The sequence below is a fragment of the Hemitrygon akajei genome, chromosome 16 (genome assembly GCF_048418815.1).
Source record: "Hemitrygon akajei chromosome 16, sHemAka1.3, whole genome shotgun sequence".
NCBI classification, from domain to species: Eukaryota; Metazoa; Chordata; class Chondrichthyes; order Myliobatiformes; family Dasyatidae; genus Hemitrygon; species Hemitrygon akajei.
Genome location: NC_133139.1, coordinates 46,062,058 through 46,079,715, shown reverse-complemented (window position 1 = coordinate 46,079,715; position 17,658 = coordinate 46,062,058). Strand labels below are relative to the sequence as shown.

The following is a 17,658-nucleotide window of genomic DNA, read 5'->3' as shown; positions in this document are numbered from 1 at the left end:
GGGCAATGAATATGAATTTGGGAATTACCAGTTCTGTTGAAGAACCCAAGAACACCCAGAACCTATGGTAAAAGGCAAAAAGGACTTGTATCTTCAGGAACAAGGTTAAAGTCAGTAAAGAATTTGAAATCAATGCACATTTAAATTAAGTGATACAATTATTTAATGAGTTACAATGCCATACACTCATTATAAAAGAATAAGAATTCATAAAAATATTTTCTTTTGATACACATTTTGAATACTCAGTAAAGTTGTAGTTGGTTCCTGCCCTGAAACACACTCCCTGGGTGGTGCAACTTGCAAAGGTTTAAAACAAGTCTTACACTAAATGGCAATGTGAGACTAAGTTCCTATGGGGATGAATTTCAGAAATGTGGCTGCTAACCCAATCAGCCAAAGGACAAAGTACATCAAATTCCCAACAGCAGGCTTGGACAAGTCTTTTGAAGTTATTTCAGATATTTTTGCTCATTTCCAGCCATTGTGTAGTTTAAGGCATGTAAAAAGAAAAGCTGTATTCAATGCCAATATACAATTAGGTGAATCAACTCCAACTCCAAACTGCATTGTTTACATTTATGTACATTTAACCAAGTAATTTCAGGCTAGCAAGTCATATTAAATCACAGTTTTAAACCAAATTCAGTATTTCCCCTTGCTCAGAAATGAAGTCATAAAGAAAATGTTAAACTGGTTAGGACTGAAGATTTCTGGAGAGAGTGTGAGGTTGGCAAATATCCTGTTTGACAAAGCAAGTCACCAGGGACTGAATATCAGCAATGGTCTAAAATCATTTCTTGTGTTTCTTAACTGTTGATTTTGTTTTTCTCAGAGGTATTCCTGTAGGAAGTGTAGCAGCATTATCTCATAGTGCTCTCCAGACTCAGGGCAGCGAATACTGTGTCTCTCATTAGGGTAAATCTGTAGCAACAGGCAAGATATTTTTATTCTCAAAGCAAAGCCAAAACTAAAACACTACAGATGCAAAAAATCTTAAATAAATTGGAGCGATAATAATAAACAAGTCAACTAGTAACACAGAAAAGTAATATTTCAAAGTTAAGAAACCAATGATATGTATAGAGCCAGCACTAAGACTGTCAACACTTGGAAGGCAAGTAACATCTGTTTTCTAGTTCTCCTGATGGCTTCATAGTTGCGATTAAGGCCAAGTAAGCAGCACAGTAGCGCAGCTATGCTTCACAGCTCCAGCAAATGAAGTCCAACATTGTACCTCAGAACAGTCTCTGATACTTCCTCTGAGTCCTCTGCTTACATATTGGGTAAGTTATTTGGCACCTAGTGCACAGTGGTAGAAACTAGGGGCTATGGGGTTGTTTAGAATGTGGGGGAAAACAGATTGGATTATGATTATTTAAAAATTGGGCTCAGCTTCATAGGCAAAAGTATGTTTCTATGCAGTCTCTCTAAGCACCACATTTGGTTCCCAACCTGTCCTTCATCACTGCAGGAACTGGGGCATTTCAGTGTTCCTTATTCATAATGTGGAAGAGGAAGATAATCATATCTGTTGAGAACTACCATCTGAAGCTGAAAATTGACAGCACATAAATGTGGGATCAGGTTAACACACAGAAAATAAAAAAGGATCTCAGCAGGTCAGACAGCATCTCTGAAAATGAATAAACAGTTGACATTGCGACTGGAAAGGAAGGGGGAAGATGCCAGAATAAAAAGATTGAGGGAGGGGAAGGAGGACAAGCTGATAGGTGAAGCCAGGTGGTTGGGAAAGGTAAAGGCTGGAGAAGGAATCTGATAGGAGTGGACGATAGGAGAAAGGGAAGGAGGAGGGACACCAGGGGGAGGTGATAGGCAGGTGAGAAGAAGAGGCAAGAGGCCAGAATGGGGAATAGAAGGGGGAAGGGAGGGAAGGAGCAGAGGATGGAGCAGCAGTGTTTGACAAAGTAATCCTCAACTCACCAATGTAAAGGAAGCTGCATCGAGCGTGTTGCAAACACTAGACAACCCCAAAAGAATCAAAAAGGAAGTGTTGCCTCATCTAAGAGGATGTTTGGGGCACTGAATGGAGTGGAGGTGGTGAATAGTCAGGTGTGGCATTTCTGTCAATTGGAGTGATATGTGCCAAGAGGGAGATTAGTGGGGAGGGATGAATGGACAAAGGAATCAGAGGGAGCAAGCCCTGTGGAAAGCGCTGAGTGATGGGGGAGGTAACGATGTGTTTGGTGATAGAATCCCTTTGAAGATGGTTGATATTGCGGAGAATGGTGTGTTGGATGCGGAGCAAACACGAGGAAATCTGCAGATGCTGGAAATTCAAACAACACACACAAAATGCTGGTGGAACACAGCAGGCCAGGCAGCATCTATAAGGAGAAGCACTTTCGACGTTTCGGGCTGAGACCCTTCGTCAGGACTAACCGAAAGGTAGTAAGAGATTTGAAAGTAGTTGGGGGAGGGGGAAATGCGAAATGATAGGAGAAGACCGGAGGGGGTGGGATGAAGCTAAGAGCTGGAAAGGTGATTGGCGAAAGTGACACAGAGCTGGAGAAGGGAAAGGATCATAGGACGGGAGGCCTTGGGAGAAGGGGGGTGGGGTGGGGAAGCACCAGAGGGAGATGGAGAACAGGCAGAATGATGGGCAGAGAGAGAGAGAGAGAGAGAAAAAAAACAACTAAATATGGAAGGGGAGGAAGGGCATTAACGAAAATTAGAGAAGTCAATGTTCATGCCATCAGGTTGGAGGCTACCCAGCCGGTATATAAGGTGTTGTTCCTCCAACCTGAGTTTGGATTCATTTTGACAGTAGAGGAGGCCATGGATAGACATATCAGAATGGGAATGGGACATGGAATTAAAATGTTTGGCCACTGGGAGATCCTGCTTTCTCTGACGGACTGAGCGTAGGTGTTCAGCGAAATGGTCTCCCAGTCTGCGTCGGGTCTCACCAATATATAAAAGGCCACACCGGGAGCACCGGACGCAGTATACCACACCAGCCGACTCACAGGTAAAGTGTCGCCTCACCTGGAAGGACTGTCTGGGGCCCTGAATGGTGGTGAGGGAGGAAGTGTAAGGGCAGGTGTAGCACTTGTTCTGCTTACAAGGATAAGTGCCAGGAGGGAGATCGGTGGGAAGGGATGGGGGGGACAAGTGGACAAGGGAGTTGCGTAGGGAGCAATCCCTGCGGAAAGCAGAAAGAGGGGAGGAGGGAAAGATGTGCTTGGTAGTGGGATCCCGTTGGAGGTGGCGGAAGTTACGGAGAATTATACGTTGGACCTGGAAGCTGGTGGGGTGGTAGGTGACGACAAGGGGAACCTTATCCCGAGTGGGGTGGCAGGCAGATGGGGTGAGGGCAGATGTGCGGGAAATGGGAGAGATGCGTTTGAGAGCAGAGTTGATGGTGGAAGAAGGGAAGCCCCTTTGTTTAAAAAAGGAAGACATCTCCTTTGTCCTGGAATGAAAAGCCTCATCCTGAGAGCAGATGTGGTGGAGACGGAGGAATTGTGAGAAGGGGATAGCATTTTTGCAAGAGACAGGGTGGGAAGAGGAATAGTCCAGGTAGCTGTGAGAGTCTGTAGGCTTATAGTAGATATCAGTAGATAAGCCGTCTCCAGAGATGAAGACAGAAAGATCAAGAAAGGGGAGGGAGGTGTCGGAAATGGACCAGGTAAATTTGAGGGCAGGGTGGAAGTTGGAGGCAAAGTCAATGAAGTCAACGAGCTTAGCATCCTGTCTCATGATCCTTTCCCCTCTCCAGCTCTGTATCACTTTCGCCAATCACCTTTCCAGCTCTTAGCTTCATCCCACCCCCTCCGGTCTTCTCCTATCATTTCACATTTCCCCCTCCCCCCACTACTTTCAAATATCTTAGTATCTCTCCTATCAGTTAGTCCTGATGAAGGGTCTCGGCCTGAAACGTCATCAGTGCTTCTCCTTATAGATGCTGCCTGGCCTGCTATGTTCCACAAGCATTTTGTGTGTGTTGTTGGATGCAGAGGCTCATGGGGTGGCAGGTGAGGACAACAGGATCTCTATCTTTGTTAAGGCAGTGGGAAGGAGAATTGAGCATGGATGTCTGGGAAATGGAGATGTGGGTGACGGCAGCATTAATGGTGGAGGAAGGGAAACTCTGATCTTTGAAGGAGAACATCTCTGATGTCCTAGAAGGGAAAGCCTCATCCAAGGAACAGATGTAGTGGTACAATCTATAAATGTTGTCCCCACAAAAATGTGCACTCTCAATCTACACTCTCATTGTTTTTGTTAGAGTCTGGAAATGAAGGCTTCTGAATCTAGTAATAAGGTGTTCTTTGAAAAAGTTGCCAGTATCTATATAACAGTGCAGAAAAATTGTGATATTTTACATCATCTCTGAAAGACTGACAGGAGTTGGCATTTTTCATTTTTGCCCATTTACAGAACGCGACTTTCTGGTGCTTGTGTTTATTGTCCATTCCCAATTGCAGTTGCAAAGGTGACAGTGTGCTATTTTTGGATTTGCACTAGTCCTTCCGTTGGTGATGCTTCCAATACTTTTTCAGCGGGAAATTCCAAGCTTTAGTCAGTAACAATAAATGAAACCTGATTTGTACATCTCCATACAAACAGGTAAGAACAAAGACAGAATATGATAAAACTGGGACCTGTAATCTAATCTGTCTTTTCACTGCTCAAGAATACAAGGCAATGACTTCAGGTATTAGTGTTTCAATGGGCATTTTGACTTTCCTTTTCCACAGATGCTGGACAGAATATTTGCTGCTTTGGAAAGCTTCACTGGACAGAGATATTAAAAGTTCCATTTTAATTAATGGAATAGAAATGTTAAGGTCTCTAAAAACCGGAGTGATGAGAAAAAATGAATAGTCAGCATCTTGTAATTCATTTAGCTAGACAAATAAATCACAAAATGTTTATAGAGTCACAGAGATACAGCTCACAACAGGTCTGTCAACCCACAAAGTCCAATTGACCATCAACCACCCATTTATCCTACATTAAGCACTTTTTAAAATAAAAACAGAAAATGTTAAAATCTCAACAGGTCAGGAAGCATCTGTGGAAAGAAAAACAGTTCAGGTCCAAGACACTGGGGGTTAGAACTGGGGGGATAAAAACATATGCAGTTTATTGATTTTCACAAAATGTTGTCTTACCTGAAGCTGATATGGCTTTCCAGCTCTAATTAATTGTGAGACTAGGAAATTTGTGTGGAAAAAGTGCACATTTTCATCTAAAAATCCATGCAGAATCAACAAACGATTGGGCCTAGATGAATAAAGTACAGATCATTACAACAATATGCACAAATTCAAAAAACAAAATGCCCTCTCCTAATGCTGGATCTGCTTTCCCGTGGATGCTGTCCAAAGTACTTTCCAGGCCAAAGGATTTTTCACAATCCACTGTTAACACAATTTTGAATGTGACTAACAGAGCAAGTATAACAAGGTTATTTTTTAACCTCTTGTGGAGACAAAAATGTGTTCAATGTTCAACAACCTAGGAATGAAGCCAAGCTAGGTTGCTGACAATTCCCTCTTAATACACTTCGATTTTAATTAATTACACAGATTATTCAAAGGCACTTAAAATAATTATGAACAATAAACTCTCAAATTAAAACAGTCTATACTGCAAATTACAGAAACTTAACTATTGCTTATATAAAGAAATGTTCTGTAATTGTGACTAAATATACAAATGTCAATATATGCTTTAGCCTGAGGTACAATAAAATTTATTAATGGACTTTCAACTGTTCGGGAAGTTAACACCAATGATAGCAAGAACCTTACATGGTTTACGCACTATACAGATGAGTTCCAAGAAATATCTTTAGATGGTTGCCAGAGTTTGAGGGAAATCACGATTATTAATTGAAATCAACTAATGAATGCCATCCACAAACTCCAGCTGTTATCAGCTACATAATGATTTAAATGATTTTCAAATTTTATTTTAGACTAGAAGGAAAACAGTTAAAAGAACACAAATATTAAACTAAGGGTCCCACCCTTGTAGTTCACATTGGTTGATTTATTATGAAAATATTGCAGCCAGAGTGGAGATAACTGGGCAACTCCCCTTTGCATCAAGTATAATAATCACTCTGTCTGAAGGTGAATGACCTTTATCTGCACCTTCACCACTAGATTTTTCTGGAGAAATTACTATTTCCAACTTTGCTGCAGTTTTTGCTTACTCAAACTAAGTTATGTTCTGAACAAATTGGCAAACTTCTCTCTACAACAAACTGTATGCTAAGATTTGGATACCCCACCCGACCTCCCAATTGTTGGCTGACATGCTGTTGTCAATAAATGCTGCTACTTTCAGCTCATTTCAGAAGAAACTCTACAAATGCTGACATTTGTGCAAGCAGGGCATATTTAAATAATCCATCATCCACTCCCTTACACAAAAATGCATTAAGAGAAATATATATTCAATTGTTATTTAGACATCTTAAATATATGGAGCATAAAGCAAAGTGCTAGAAGAATACAGCTGGCCAGGCAGCGTCTGTGGAGAGAACAGAATTGCCGCTGTTTCAGATCAAGACTCCATCAGCATCTCAACTTGAAACATAGACAGTTCCTTTCTCAACTGATGGAGTTCCTCCAGCAGTTTGTGTTTTTCTTAAAACAGATTAAAGCATTTGCAGACTCGTGTCTCCACCTTGAGTATATACATTTGTTGTGACAATGAATCCAATGACCACTGGGCTTCGATGCCATGGAGGCATGAAATTGCAGGGTAGATGAGAACCTGAGAATTATCTCAAATCTATTAAATTTGATATTGCTACTGGTATCAAGAGAACACAAGCAGATAATAACTATTTAATTCTACACATTTCTTCTCTGTTGTGGCTATTTTTATTTATCTATAATACAGGCAATTGCAAAACACCCTTTTGTAAAGGATTCAGTAATTTTTACCTGCAGTTTAAAAAGCACAAAGCATAATATTCTTAATATAAGTATTTGTATGTTTGCTGCACCCAGTTGCGTTTTGTTCTGTCTCAACAAAACTCTTTATTTAACCCCACTTACTGAAAGGATTTCCATTCAAACCTTATCTTTTTTCAGAATCCGCTATACTTCCAATATTTTGCTTTAGTACAGAGGTACCCAACCCAGGGTCCACAGACCTCTCGGTTAATGGCAAGGGTCCATGGCATAAAAAAAGCTGGGAACCCCTGCTTTATTGTCACATTCCATAAATGTGCCTTTTCCCTTCATCTCATCTACCCTGTACTAAAGATCTTGTTTTGATATAGAGATGCTCACTTTGTATACAAGACCCAAATCCAAATTATTTCTTGTAAACTTACCCGAATGATAAACACATAATATTTCATGTTAAAAATTATACCTGCCATAAGATAACTCAGTTTGACATTTATGTCGTAACTTACTTGCAGGAGAAATTTGGATAAACACTAGAGAAAATAATACAACACACAAAATACTGGAGGAACTCAGCAAGTTAGGCAGCATCTATGGAGGGGAATAAACAATGAACATATTGGGTCAAGACCTTTCATCTTGCTGATTGTGAAATGCAATGGAATACAGGGAGGGCATGGTGCAGGAGTAGTTGAAATCTCACGCGTATAAATGTTGATAAAGGTTGCTGGGACAAAATGTGTCTGGTTTGAAAAATAAATTACTCACTCATTTGGTAGTTTATCAACATGTAGCGCCACTGAACCAGCTTCATAACCCTGTTGATTATTTTCTGGGATGTCCATGTAACGCTCTGTGTAACCAGTGTCGTAGGCCATCCAGACTGTGACTGGGGCACCAGCTATGGCAATCTACAAGGTATTAAGGTACACTATGACATCTGGGTAACGCATCATTATGAGGTGTAATATCCCTGATATCCATCAATCATTTCCATCAAAAATCATCTGCTTTTTAAAAAAAAGATTCACATTGCATCTAGTCCTTTTGCTCTTTCCCCTATATATTCCTGTTATTGTCTTTCGACATTGGAAATTGTTTTCTCGTTATGAGCTGAAAAAATTACCATGCTTTTATATGCCCCATCAAGTCCCTTTCCAATACTGCTTAAAAGTGGAGTACTTTAGTGCTTTACTTCAGTTTGATTTTTTTGTATGATACTCTTTCAGATTGGAACTGCTCCAGTACATTTTGTACAGAATTATTACAAAACCCGTGCGTCCTTCCTAAAGTGAGGTGTTCAGACCGGAATAAAAATCCAGTTATAATCAAACTAATATTTAAACCTTTATTTTGTTTTAGTGCTCTGGCTTTTGTACTCTACCTAAACTCCAGTATCCAAGACACCGCATTAAATGATTTGTTAGCCTATTTTCCACATTCCTAATTTTAAACAAAAGCATTTAATTCCTGTTGCACCACTTTGAAATTTGTACCATTTATCACGAGTTCTTTTAAATATCTCATTAAATATGATTTTGTTGAAATCTGTACACCTTACAGGGAGAAAGTTATAGATTCAAGCAGAAGTACTTGATAGGAACAAAGGGAAGACAAAAACTCAGAAGCAGAGTGGTTAAATGCATAAATGAACTTGATGTGTACAGTTGTGAGAACTCAAAATGATTTTAGATTAAAAAATAGGAAAGTTAATATATTTTGGGCATGAGAACAAGTTAGACGTAAGTGGGTTTGACCATGATGAGCTTGGTTGGCTTCATTTGTCTTTCGTCATTAGCACATTTAGTATTCAACACAGTTGTCAGATTTTGCATAACTGTCCTCACCTCACAGCTGTTTTTGTTATTTCAGAACTTCAGCATCAGCAATTTAAAAAAAAATTCATTCAACAGCAATGCAAGCTAATGACTGACTCCACTACCCCGTTGAAGAAAATGTTGGCTCAATGATAATGGCATGCAGTAGAATTACAAAGGTGGACATTTTGTAAATAGAGTTACTAGGTGTCAGTAGTCTAAAAATTAGCTAATGTTACCCAGTGTAGTCAGCAGATGGTGTTTAGTAGGCAAATAAGAGAGAAAAAAAAGATGATTAAGAGGGACTTTGAGCAAGAAGAGAAACCATTATTGATGGAACCAAGAGTTGAAATAACATGCGAGATGAAAGGAAGAAGGAAGCAATCGGGTGTATCAAATGCTATGTAGATCAAGGATAATGAAGATTAATGTATCTTGGCAAGAGTTACAGAAGAGTTTGGCAAGAATGAATATGAGTGTAGCAAAAACTACTCCAGTGCTGAAGATTGCTGCTTTAATACCATTACCATCTGCTGAGAAGGAAATTATGGCATCAATGCATAGTGTCAGTCTTTAATGCCATGATTGCAGAAATACAGTTATTGACTGATTCAAGTTTGCTTGTTTTATATTTCACAGCCTACAGCAACTTCCTGTAAGGCAGAATGGTGGGCTAATATTTGCTTTTAGTCTAGCCTATCATCAAATTCATTCTGGTCAATAACCACGACACTCCATTGTCTCAGACCAGTGTACACGTGTGGCTTTCTCCATTTGTATTTTAAAGGACAAAAGAACTTTCCAAACAGTAAAATTACCAAGGTGTTTAAATTAGCATCTTGTGAAAAGTGATGTAGAGTTAGACAGAATACAGTGACCTAGATCAGCAAATATAAACAATGCACTTTGCAACTGGTGCTGGAGTTCTGATGTTATGCTCTGCTTACACAAAAAGAATCTATGCATTTGATTCAGTCCAGATAGTGTTTTCATTACCTTGAAGACTTTAGGCTTGTGTATCAAACCCATGAGGGAGAGGAAACCTCCATACGACCAACCATGGATGGCAACTCTGTTAAGATCAATGAAGCCATACTTCTCTGCAACCCACTGTAATCCCTCCACCTGATCTTCAATCTCTACCTGGCCCTATTGGAAGAGAACAGCAAATGGTGACAGAAGACTCGTTAGTATTCCAAGGTTACGAGCACAATATCGGAGAATAAGAGCAAAACCATTATCATTGCTATAGATGTCCCAGCTCTTTGGTGGAAATGAATTAGAGACTAGTGGGGTTATTAAGTAGCAGCAAATCACTGAAGGCCCAATAACATGGAAGTACTGAAGTGAGTTATAATTTGTTTAATTTAGCAAGGTTCACCTCTTCTCAAAGTATTTATTTTGCAGAATTATTTAAACTTGCTGTTCAATAGTAGATGTCATAAAAACTGTCAATACAAGATTCCAAAATTAAGTCAGGCATGTGGAATGACCAGTCATAACCTTCAAAAACTGACCTCAGTGTTTGGGGAATAAAACATTAACTAAAGAATTATTTCCTTTCAGAGGTTACAAAAAGAGGAAAGCAGAGACCTTTTTTTTAAACCACACTTTGATTGTAATGGGGGTCTGGAACTCACCAACTGAAAAACTGGCACAATTAGTAGAAGTGCTCAAAACATTTAAAATACATTTTGATGTGTACTTGAAGAACTGCAACTTGCAAAGACAAGGACCAAATGCCGCAAGGTAGGATAAGCCTGGGTATCTCTTTTTGAGCAAGTAGAAGCAAATGATTTCCTATTTTTTAAAAAAATGATGTTCAGACTATTATTTCTCATCTCATAGAATTAAGAATTTTGCCATTATATGGAAAGATGTGCTAGATAGACTAATTGACTTTTCTTTGTAATTAGGCAAGTTCAAAATGTGCACTGGACTCTAGACTGGCAAGTCTGATTACAGGATAAAATACTACTGTCTCTTCCAATATAAGGGGCATTAAATCAGCAGTCACTTTCAGAATTAGGTCTCTCATTGGCATCATTAGCACAGAATATTACATTGTAAGTACAATATTATAGGGTAGCAAATCATGAACAAGAGAAATTCTGCAGATGCTGGAAATCCAAAGCAATGCACACAAACTGGTGGAGGAACTCAGCAGGCTAGGCAGCATCTATGGAAATGAATAAACACTCGAAGTTTCGGGCCAAGACCCGTTTTCAGGACCGGAAAGGAAAGGGGAAGAATAAAAGGTGGAGGTGGGGAAGAAAACAGGATAGTGAGAAGGCGATAGGTGAAACCAGGTGGGCAGGAGAGTAACGAATCTGATAGAAGAGCAAAGTGGACTGTAGGAAAAAGGGAAGGTGGACTGACCCAGGGGAGGTGAAAGGCAGGTGAGGAGGCAAGAGGCCAGAGTGGGGAAATAGGAGGAGGGGATGGGAGGGAATTTTCTTTTAACAACAGGAAAAATCGACATTCATACCATAAGGTTGGAGACTACACAGATAGAATACAAGGTTCTGCTCCTCCACCCTGAGGGTGGCCTCATCATGGCACAAGACGAGGCCATGGACCAACATGTTGGAAGGGGTATTAAAGTGTTTGGTCACTGAGAAGTTACATTTTTGGCAGATAGAGAGGAGGTGCTCAACGAAGCAGTCTCACAATTTATGACAGATCTCACCAATGTAGAGGAGGCTGCATCAGGAGCACTGAATACAATAGACGATCCCAGCAGATTTGCAGGTGAAGTGTTGCCTTACCTGGAAGGTGTGCTACACCTGCCCATTCACCTCCTCTCAGGGCTTCAAGAAGTCCTTATAGGTGAGACAACACTCCACTTACACATCTGCTGGGGTTGTCTATTGTGTCCAGTGCTCCTGATGCGGCCTCCTCTACATTGGTGAGAACCGTCACAAATTGGGGGATCACTTGCTCAAGCACTTCTGCTTCATTTGCCAAAAGTGGAATTCCCCACTGGCCAAACATTTTTATTCCAATTCCATTCCCATTCCAACATGTTGATCCATGACCTCCTCTTGTGCCGTGATGAGGTGGAGGAACAACACATTATATTCCTTCTGGGTAACCTCCAACCTGAATACTGATTTCTCCTTCCAGTTTGAAACAAAATTCCCTTCCCCTCCCCTCTTCTGCTATTCCCCACTTTGGCCCCTTACCTCGTTTCACTTGCCTATCACTTCCACCTGGGTCTTCTCCTCCTTCCCTTTCTTCTATGGTCCACTCTTCTCTCTTCAGATTCCTTTCTCTCCAACCCTTTACCTTTCCTACCTACCTGGCCTCACCTATCACCTTCTAGCTATCTTCCTTCTCCTACCCCCACCTTTATATTTTGTCATCTTCCCACTTCCTTTCCAGTCCTGAAGAAGTGTCTTGGCAAAAACGTTGAATGTTTATTCATTTCCACAGATGCTGACTGACCTACTGAGTTCGTCCAGCAGTTTGTGTGTGTTGCTTAATATTATAGGTAGACACTTTAATATTTGGCACAGTAAGGCCAGTATAAAATTCCACTGTCATAATTATTTGCCAGCAGAAGCGATAGATCTTGATGATGAATGTTCATAAAAAGGCAATGCCAACAGAGGTCATATCCCCACTTGATTGATTAAATTAACTAGAAAATTTGTATCCACTATAATCTGAAATGAAAATCACCTGAATCTTGGCTACAAGTTACTTGTATAATATTAGTGCAGTGTGAGCCCAATGTTTTAGAGATAATTCAAACACACAATGAATTATGGAAATGGATCATGTGGAAATGTAAAACAGTTGCACTGAGGTACATTCCGAAGCTAAAGCACCTGAACATTGTGGGGACTAAATACAGTAAATGAAGTTGGATTTTGTAAATAGTCATCTTGGATTTGCTTAGGCTGATTCGCTGCCTGTTACGAAAATATTTTAACTTTCTGAGAGTTGACACCAGCTTCTTAAAGCAGCACACCTGTAAATCAAATCACTGTGGGATGCAGTATGATAAATTTGTTTGTAGAATAGAGAACATTTAATTCTGTGGAAGGACAACCTGATACAAAATACTGAGCTTTTTCATATTCCAGCTAAATATGAAGTCGAGAGAGAAATTCTACCCTTAATAAAAAGAAACACTGATACAAGTAATAGTTTAGAGAAGTGCTCAGATTAGTGCCAAACTGGGAGTAAATCTTTGTCTTATGGAGAGGTTTGCTAGTGGACGTGTGACTGTTGTTCATCAAATCTTGCATATATCCAGTTTATCAAGTTTATCAGACAAAAGTTGGGTGTTCTCTACTGCAATGAGAGTCATAGCCAGCAGTTTAGAATTGCTGAAAAAACTTCAGACCAGAAAAGGCAGATCACATCTTAGAAATTACCCAAAGATAGCATAATAAATTCCATGGAGCAAGGCAGAGTATTACAGTTGCACTAACAGGTGGGTCGTCTTTTAAGACTGTGATATGTCTGTGCGTCTCATTTTCAAAATCAAGTAAGTATCACTTTCAGCAAAAGAGAGCTCCCAGCATTAATAAGCAGTGTCTGGGGAACCTTAACCTTTGAGAAAATATCAATGTCTTCTTAAGAGTGACAGTTTTAAAATAAAACCCACCTATAAATTATAACAAAATGGCAGGTCTAGACATGCCCAATTAAATGCCACTTTAAAATTAATAGATAAAAGTACAATACCATTTTGTTTTTGAGGGAACCTTCGAACAGAAGACCACGCTGGCAAGATCCCCTGCCATCGATCACCACTACTGCATAGCCAAGTGATGCCAGTGTATTCAGCCTCAAATACTTTATTCCTTTAAATGAGTTGTTCACCAGCTGTACCTACACAACAAGGAAAACAATTCCAGTCAATATTTTATCAGGCATGCAAAACTAAAGATCTCCACCAACAGTTCCATTGTTGAATGCATAACACACACTAATACAATGGCAACTTAATAGGTACTTGTGGATTAAGGCTGGCTGTGAGTTCTGCACTACAGACGGGGACCTTGACGAATGTGATGTCATTATAGAATAGGTTGATATGCTACAACATGTCCATATTAAGAAAGAGATGCTGGATGTTTTGAAAACATTAGGATAAATTAAGTCCCCAGAGCCAGGAGGGATACACACCAGGTTACTACGGGAAGCAAGGAAGGAGATTGCTGCACCTTCAGCGATGATCTTTGTGTTCTCACTACCATAAGAGTCGTGCCAGAGATTGGAGGGTAGCAAATGTTATTTCTTTGCTCAGGAAAGATAATAGGGAATACCCTGGGAATCATAGACCAGTAAGTCTTATGTCAGGGGTGGGAAAACTATTGGGAAGATTGTCGAAGTGTTGACAAAAATCGACATGTGTAATTACTTCTGACATATTTTATTCCAACAGGAAACAAATGCCATCATTGTATTATAAGAATAAACCCTACCCCCAAAACGTAATAATGTACAACATAACATGTAACATACATGGCAAACTTAACCCTATCAACAGTTTGGGTGAAATCTACGGAATGAAATTAAGGAGTCCCTACAAGATTCTTAGAGATATATACAAGCATTTGGAGAAACATAGTCTGATTAGGAAAAGTCAACAAGGCTTTTTCAGTGTTTTGGGGGGGGGGTGGGGGGGAGGAAGAGGGCGGGTCTTATCTCATAAGCCAGAATTAATTCTTTGAGGAGGTGACAAAGTATATCGATGAAGGCAGTGCAGTGGAAATCTGGAAAAATATGAAGTGATGCACTTTGGAAGTTCAAACTTGAAAGCAGAATAAGAGGGGGATGATTGATAAGTTTGTGGCCTCAGGTATAAGGGGTCAATTTCAGAAAACCTAGCACATTTATTTTTCAACGTGGTCCCCTCCTACATTTACACACTTAGTCCAGTGGTCGTGGAGCATACGGATCTTGGACTTTCAGAAAGAGTCCACAGCAGGGGTGATTGATAAGTTCATGGCCTAGGGTAGAAGGGAATGAGTTATACAGCTCTCGTTATATGTACATGCAGGTCAACTCTTTGAGTGATTATGCAGAAAGTTTGAAGTTAATAACATCTCCTTCTACCTTAGGCCACAAACTTATCAATCACCCCCCCCCCCCCCCCCCCCCCCGATGAGTTATTAACTTCAAACTTTCTGCATAATCACTCAGAGTTGAACTGCATGTGCATGTAACAAGATGAGGGCTATGTAGGAAGGAGGGGTGAGACTGATCTTGGAGTAGGTTAAGGGGATTGCCATAATATTATGGGCCATAGGGCCTGTTGTGTACTGTATGTTCCTGAAGACTATCAATAATACTGCACCAATGCACAAATTTTCGTGAATTACTTCAGGAATGGAAAATAGTGTCTGGATGAGATGTTTGATCCAGTAGAACAAACAGCTAGCGAAGAAATAATGCAATACAGAGATAAAAATATCTCACTGGGTGAAATCACACTTATAGCTAATTTAACAAACTAAACAAACATTGTCACTGCAACTATGCTCCTTTTATGCTAAGAATTATTAAACTTCCACTGAGATGATTTGATAAACCTCCATTGTAGATCTCAGATCTTTCCAAACCTTTAATAAATGCATTTGCTATTTTAGCGAAAGGAAGTTGGAAGAAGGGTGTGTTAGAGAATAGGAATCGTCACATTGGACAAGCTATCATAATTGGCATCTTTTATAGACCTGCAGGATGTTGTTAACCCAACACATCATTTCATGGATTTTGATTAAATCCCTATGTGAATTGTTTTATCAATAGCATATTAAATATTAATAGCAGAGAAAATTTTGTGCACTTTGACCAATGACATCAAACGATAAAAGTAGACTGTAAATTGGACCTACAGTACGGATTTTTAAAAAATCACCTCCAAAAAGGCAGAAGACTTGCAAGCTTAAAACTTTAAAAAAAATTTCCAGAATCACAATGATATACAAATTCATATCAAAGTGTGCGTACACCACAAAGCTGGTGAAATAGATGTGTTGTCAGGGTAAAATTCATTATGAGCACTGTGTGAAGTGGTGGAGAAAGGTTGGGTTGTGAAGCACAGTTGAGATGGAAAAGACAAACAGTAAACTTGTCACGGAGATAGAATGGAAACTGCCCAAGAGCAGCTTGACCAACTACTCTCACCATTATCCATCTGCCCAGAAAACTAATGGAAATAGAAGAATGCAAGCACATTAATATAAGACCGTGGACTACCTCAAAAGGTGTATAAATCCCAGAGGCACCATGGGAGCAGTTCATCATTTATGATAAGAACTGTCACAAGTCATATCACTTGTCTATAACATTATGCAGTCAAAGCCAAGCTATTGTTGCAGATGCCATAAAAGACTCCCAGACCCAATGTGAAAATTGAATGACTGGTCTTAGCTGTTGTATTCCGAGACAAAATACTGTCACTGAAACAAGCACTCACAGTGCAAACTGCGCAAGGATTCATTATGGAAAATATAATTCATGGAAAGTCTGAACTAACCTACGGGTGCAAATTGTACAGCACAGTTAAAATCAAACTTAGAGATTGACACAATACAGAAAATCATTCAGCCTATTCTGTATGTTCTTTGAAACCACCATCAAATTTGTCCCTTTTGTCTCAATTCTGAGGAAGTCACTTGGTCACTGCACATTCATACATAAATAATCTGAGAACCCATTCTTCTGGAATGAATCGGAAATGAATCACGAATCATGCATCTATCAAACCTGGATAAACAAATCAGTTCCTTCAAAATCCTGGAACATCCTATCTAACAACATGGGAGTCTGACATGTTCAAGAGAATATCCCAACACACATTCAAGAAAAATAAGGAATGACTAATAAATACCAACTGTGCCGGCAAAATAAATTAAAAGAAAAATGTACCATTTCTGAAACTGATTTCAACAACATCTTTCTTTGGTTTTCTTCAACGTTTGTACTTTGATTTATTTTAAAAACACTTTTTAAAGTTTACCACTTAACTAAAATAAAACAGCTATTATAATTACGACTAATAGTTTAGTAATTGTCTTACCTGTGGTCCTCCATAAACAAAAAGGACCGTGGGGTGCTTGTGGGCTGGCTGCAGGTTGTGAGGTTTATAAAGCATGCCATACAGTTTAAATCCAGATTTACTATGGAAGCTGAAAATTTCAGGTGGCACATAATCAGGGGGGCAACCTTTACAAAATAAGAGAGAGAAGTTCAAACAAGAAACAGGATTACAAGCCAGGTGATCACAGTTTTATATGGTTTTAGATACCAACATCACTGGTAAACTCATTGTTCAATGCCTAGTCAAAATTCCCTCCAGTCAATCATAGGACTTGCAATTGATGTTCCACTAAACAACTACTAGACACTATTCCAAACCTATCTTTGCTGAATTGTCATATATTAGGTATGGAAGAATTAAGACTTTTAATCTGATAAAGAACTGCTAGGTTCTTTATTTTTAATTATTAGACATTGATGTATCTCAGAAATACATGCTGTGGAAGTCAAATAAACCTAACGTCTACACAGAATCAGCTCTGAAGGATCCAGAAACTTATTCTGGAGTGAAACATCACATTGCATGAACAAGTGAGAGAAGGAGCCCACATATCCCCTTAAGCCATTTAAACATTGAACAAGATTGTGGCCAAATTTAAATCTCAATTCCACTTATTTTGCCCAATTCCCAGTGATTTTTTCAGTTTCTACATATCTGCTAATTCCAGTCTTAAGTATGCTCACTCAGTCACTCCAGACACAAAAATCTTTGAAGAAATGCCTCCTTAAATTAGTCTCAGAATAACCCTCGGGAAGTACCAGTGCCTTTGTTTCCCTTGGTAAGAACTAACTAAGCATCCACATTGTCAAGCACCTTCAGAGTATTATGTTTCAATCAGACTTCCTCTCATTATTCTGAATGAGAATATTATCCATTTTAT

At 39.5% G+C, this 17,658-nt stretch overlaps 1 protein-coding gene across 4 annotated transcripts in view; it reads right to left on the bottom strand.

Annotated features, from left to right (window-relative positions):
• Positions 1 to 139: 139 nt before the first annotated feature.
• The window catches only part of dpp9 (dipeptidyl-peptidase 9), a 94,575-nt gene continuing 77,056 nt past the window's right edge, over positions 140 to 17,658 (bottom strand). For all 4 annotated transcript variants that reach the window (XM_073068785.1, XM_073068781.1, XM_073068783.1 and 1 more), the window contains 6 exons: positions 16,758 to 16,903; positions 13,415 to 13,561; positions 9,713 to 9,865; positions 7,668 to 7,810; positions 5,142 to 5,253; positions 140 to 924 (listed from right to left, as the gene is read on the bottom strand). In XM_073068785.1, coding sequence (XP_072924886.1) covers positions 832 to 924; positions 5,142 to 5,253; positions 7,668 to 7,810; positions 9,713 to 9,865; positions 13,415 to 13,561; positions 16,758 to 16,903 — 794 coding nt within the window. In that variant the 3' untranslated portion in view covers positions 140 to 831. The remainder of the gene's footprint in view (positions 925 to 5,141; positions 5,254 to 7,667; positions 7,811 to 9,712; positions 9,866 to 13,414; positions 13,562 to 16,757; positions 16,904 to 17,658) is intronic.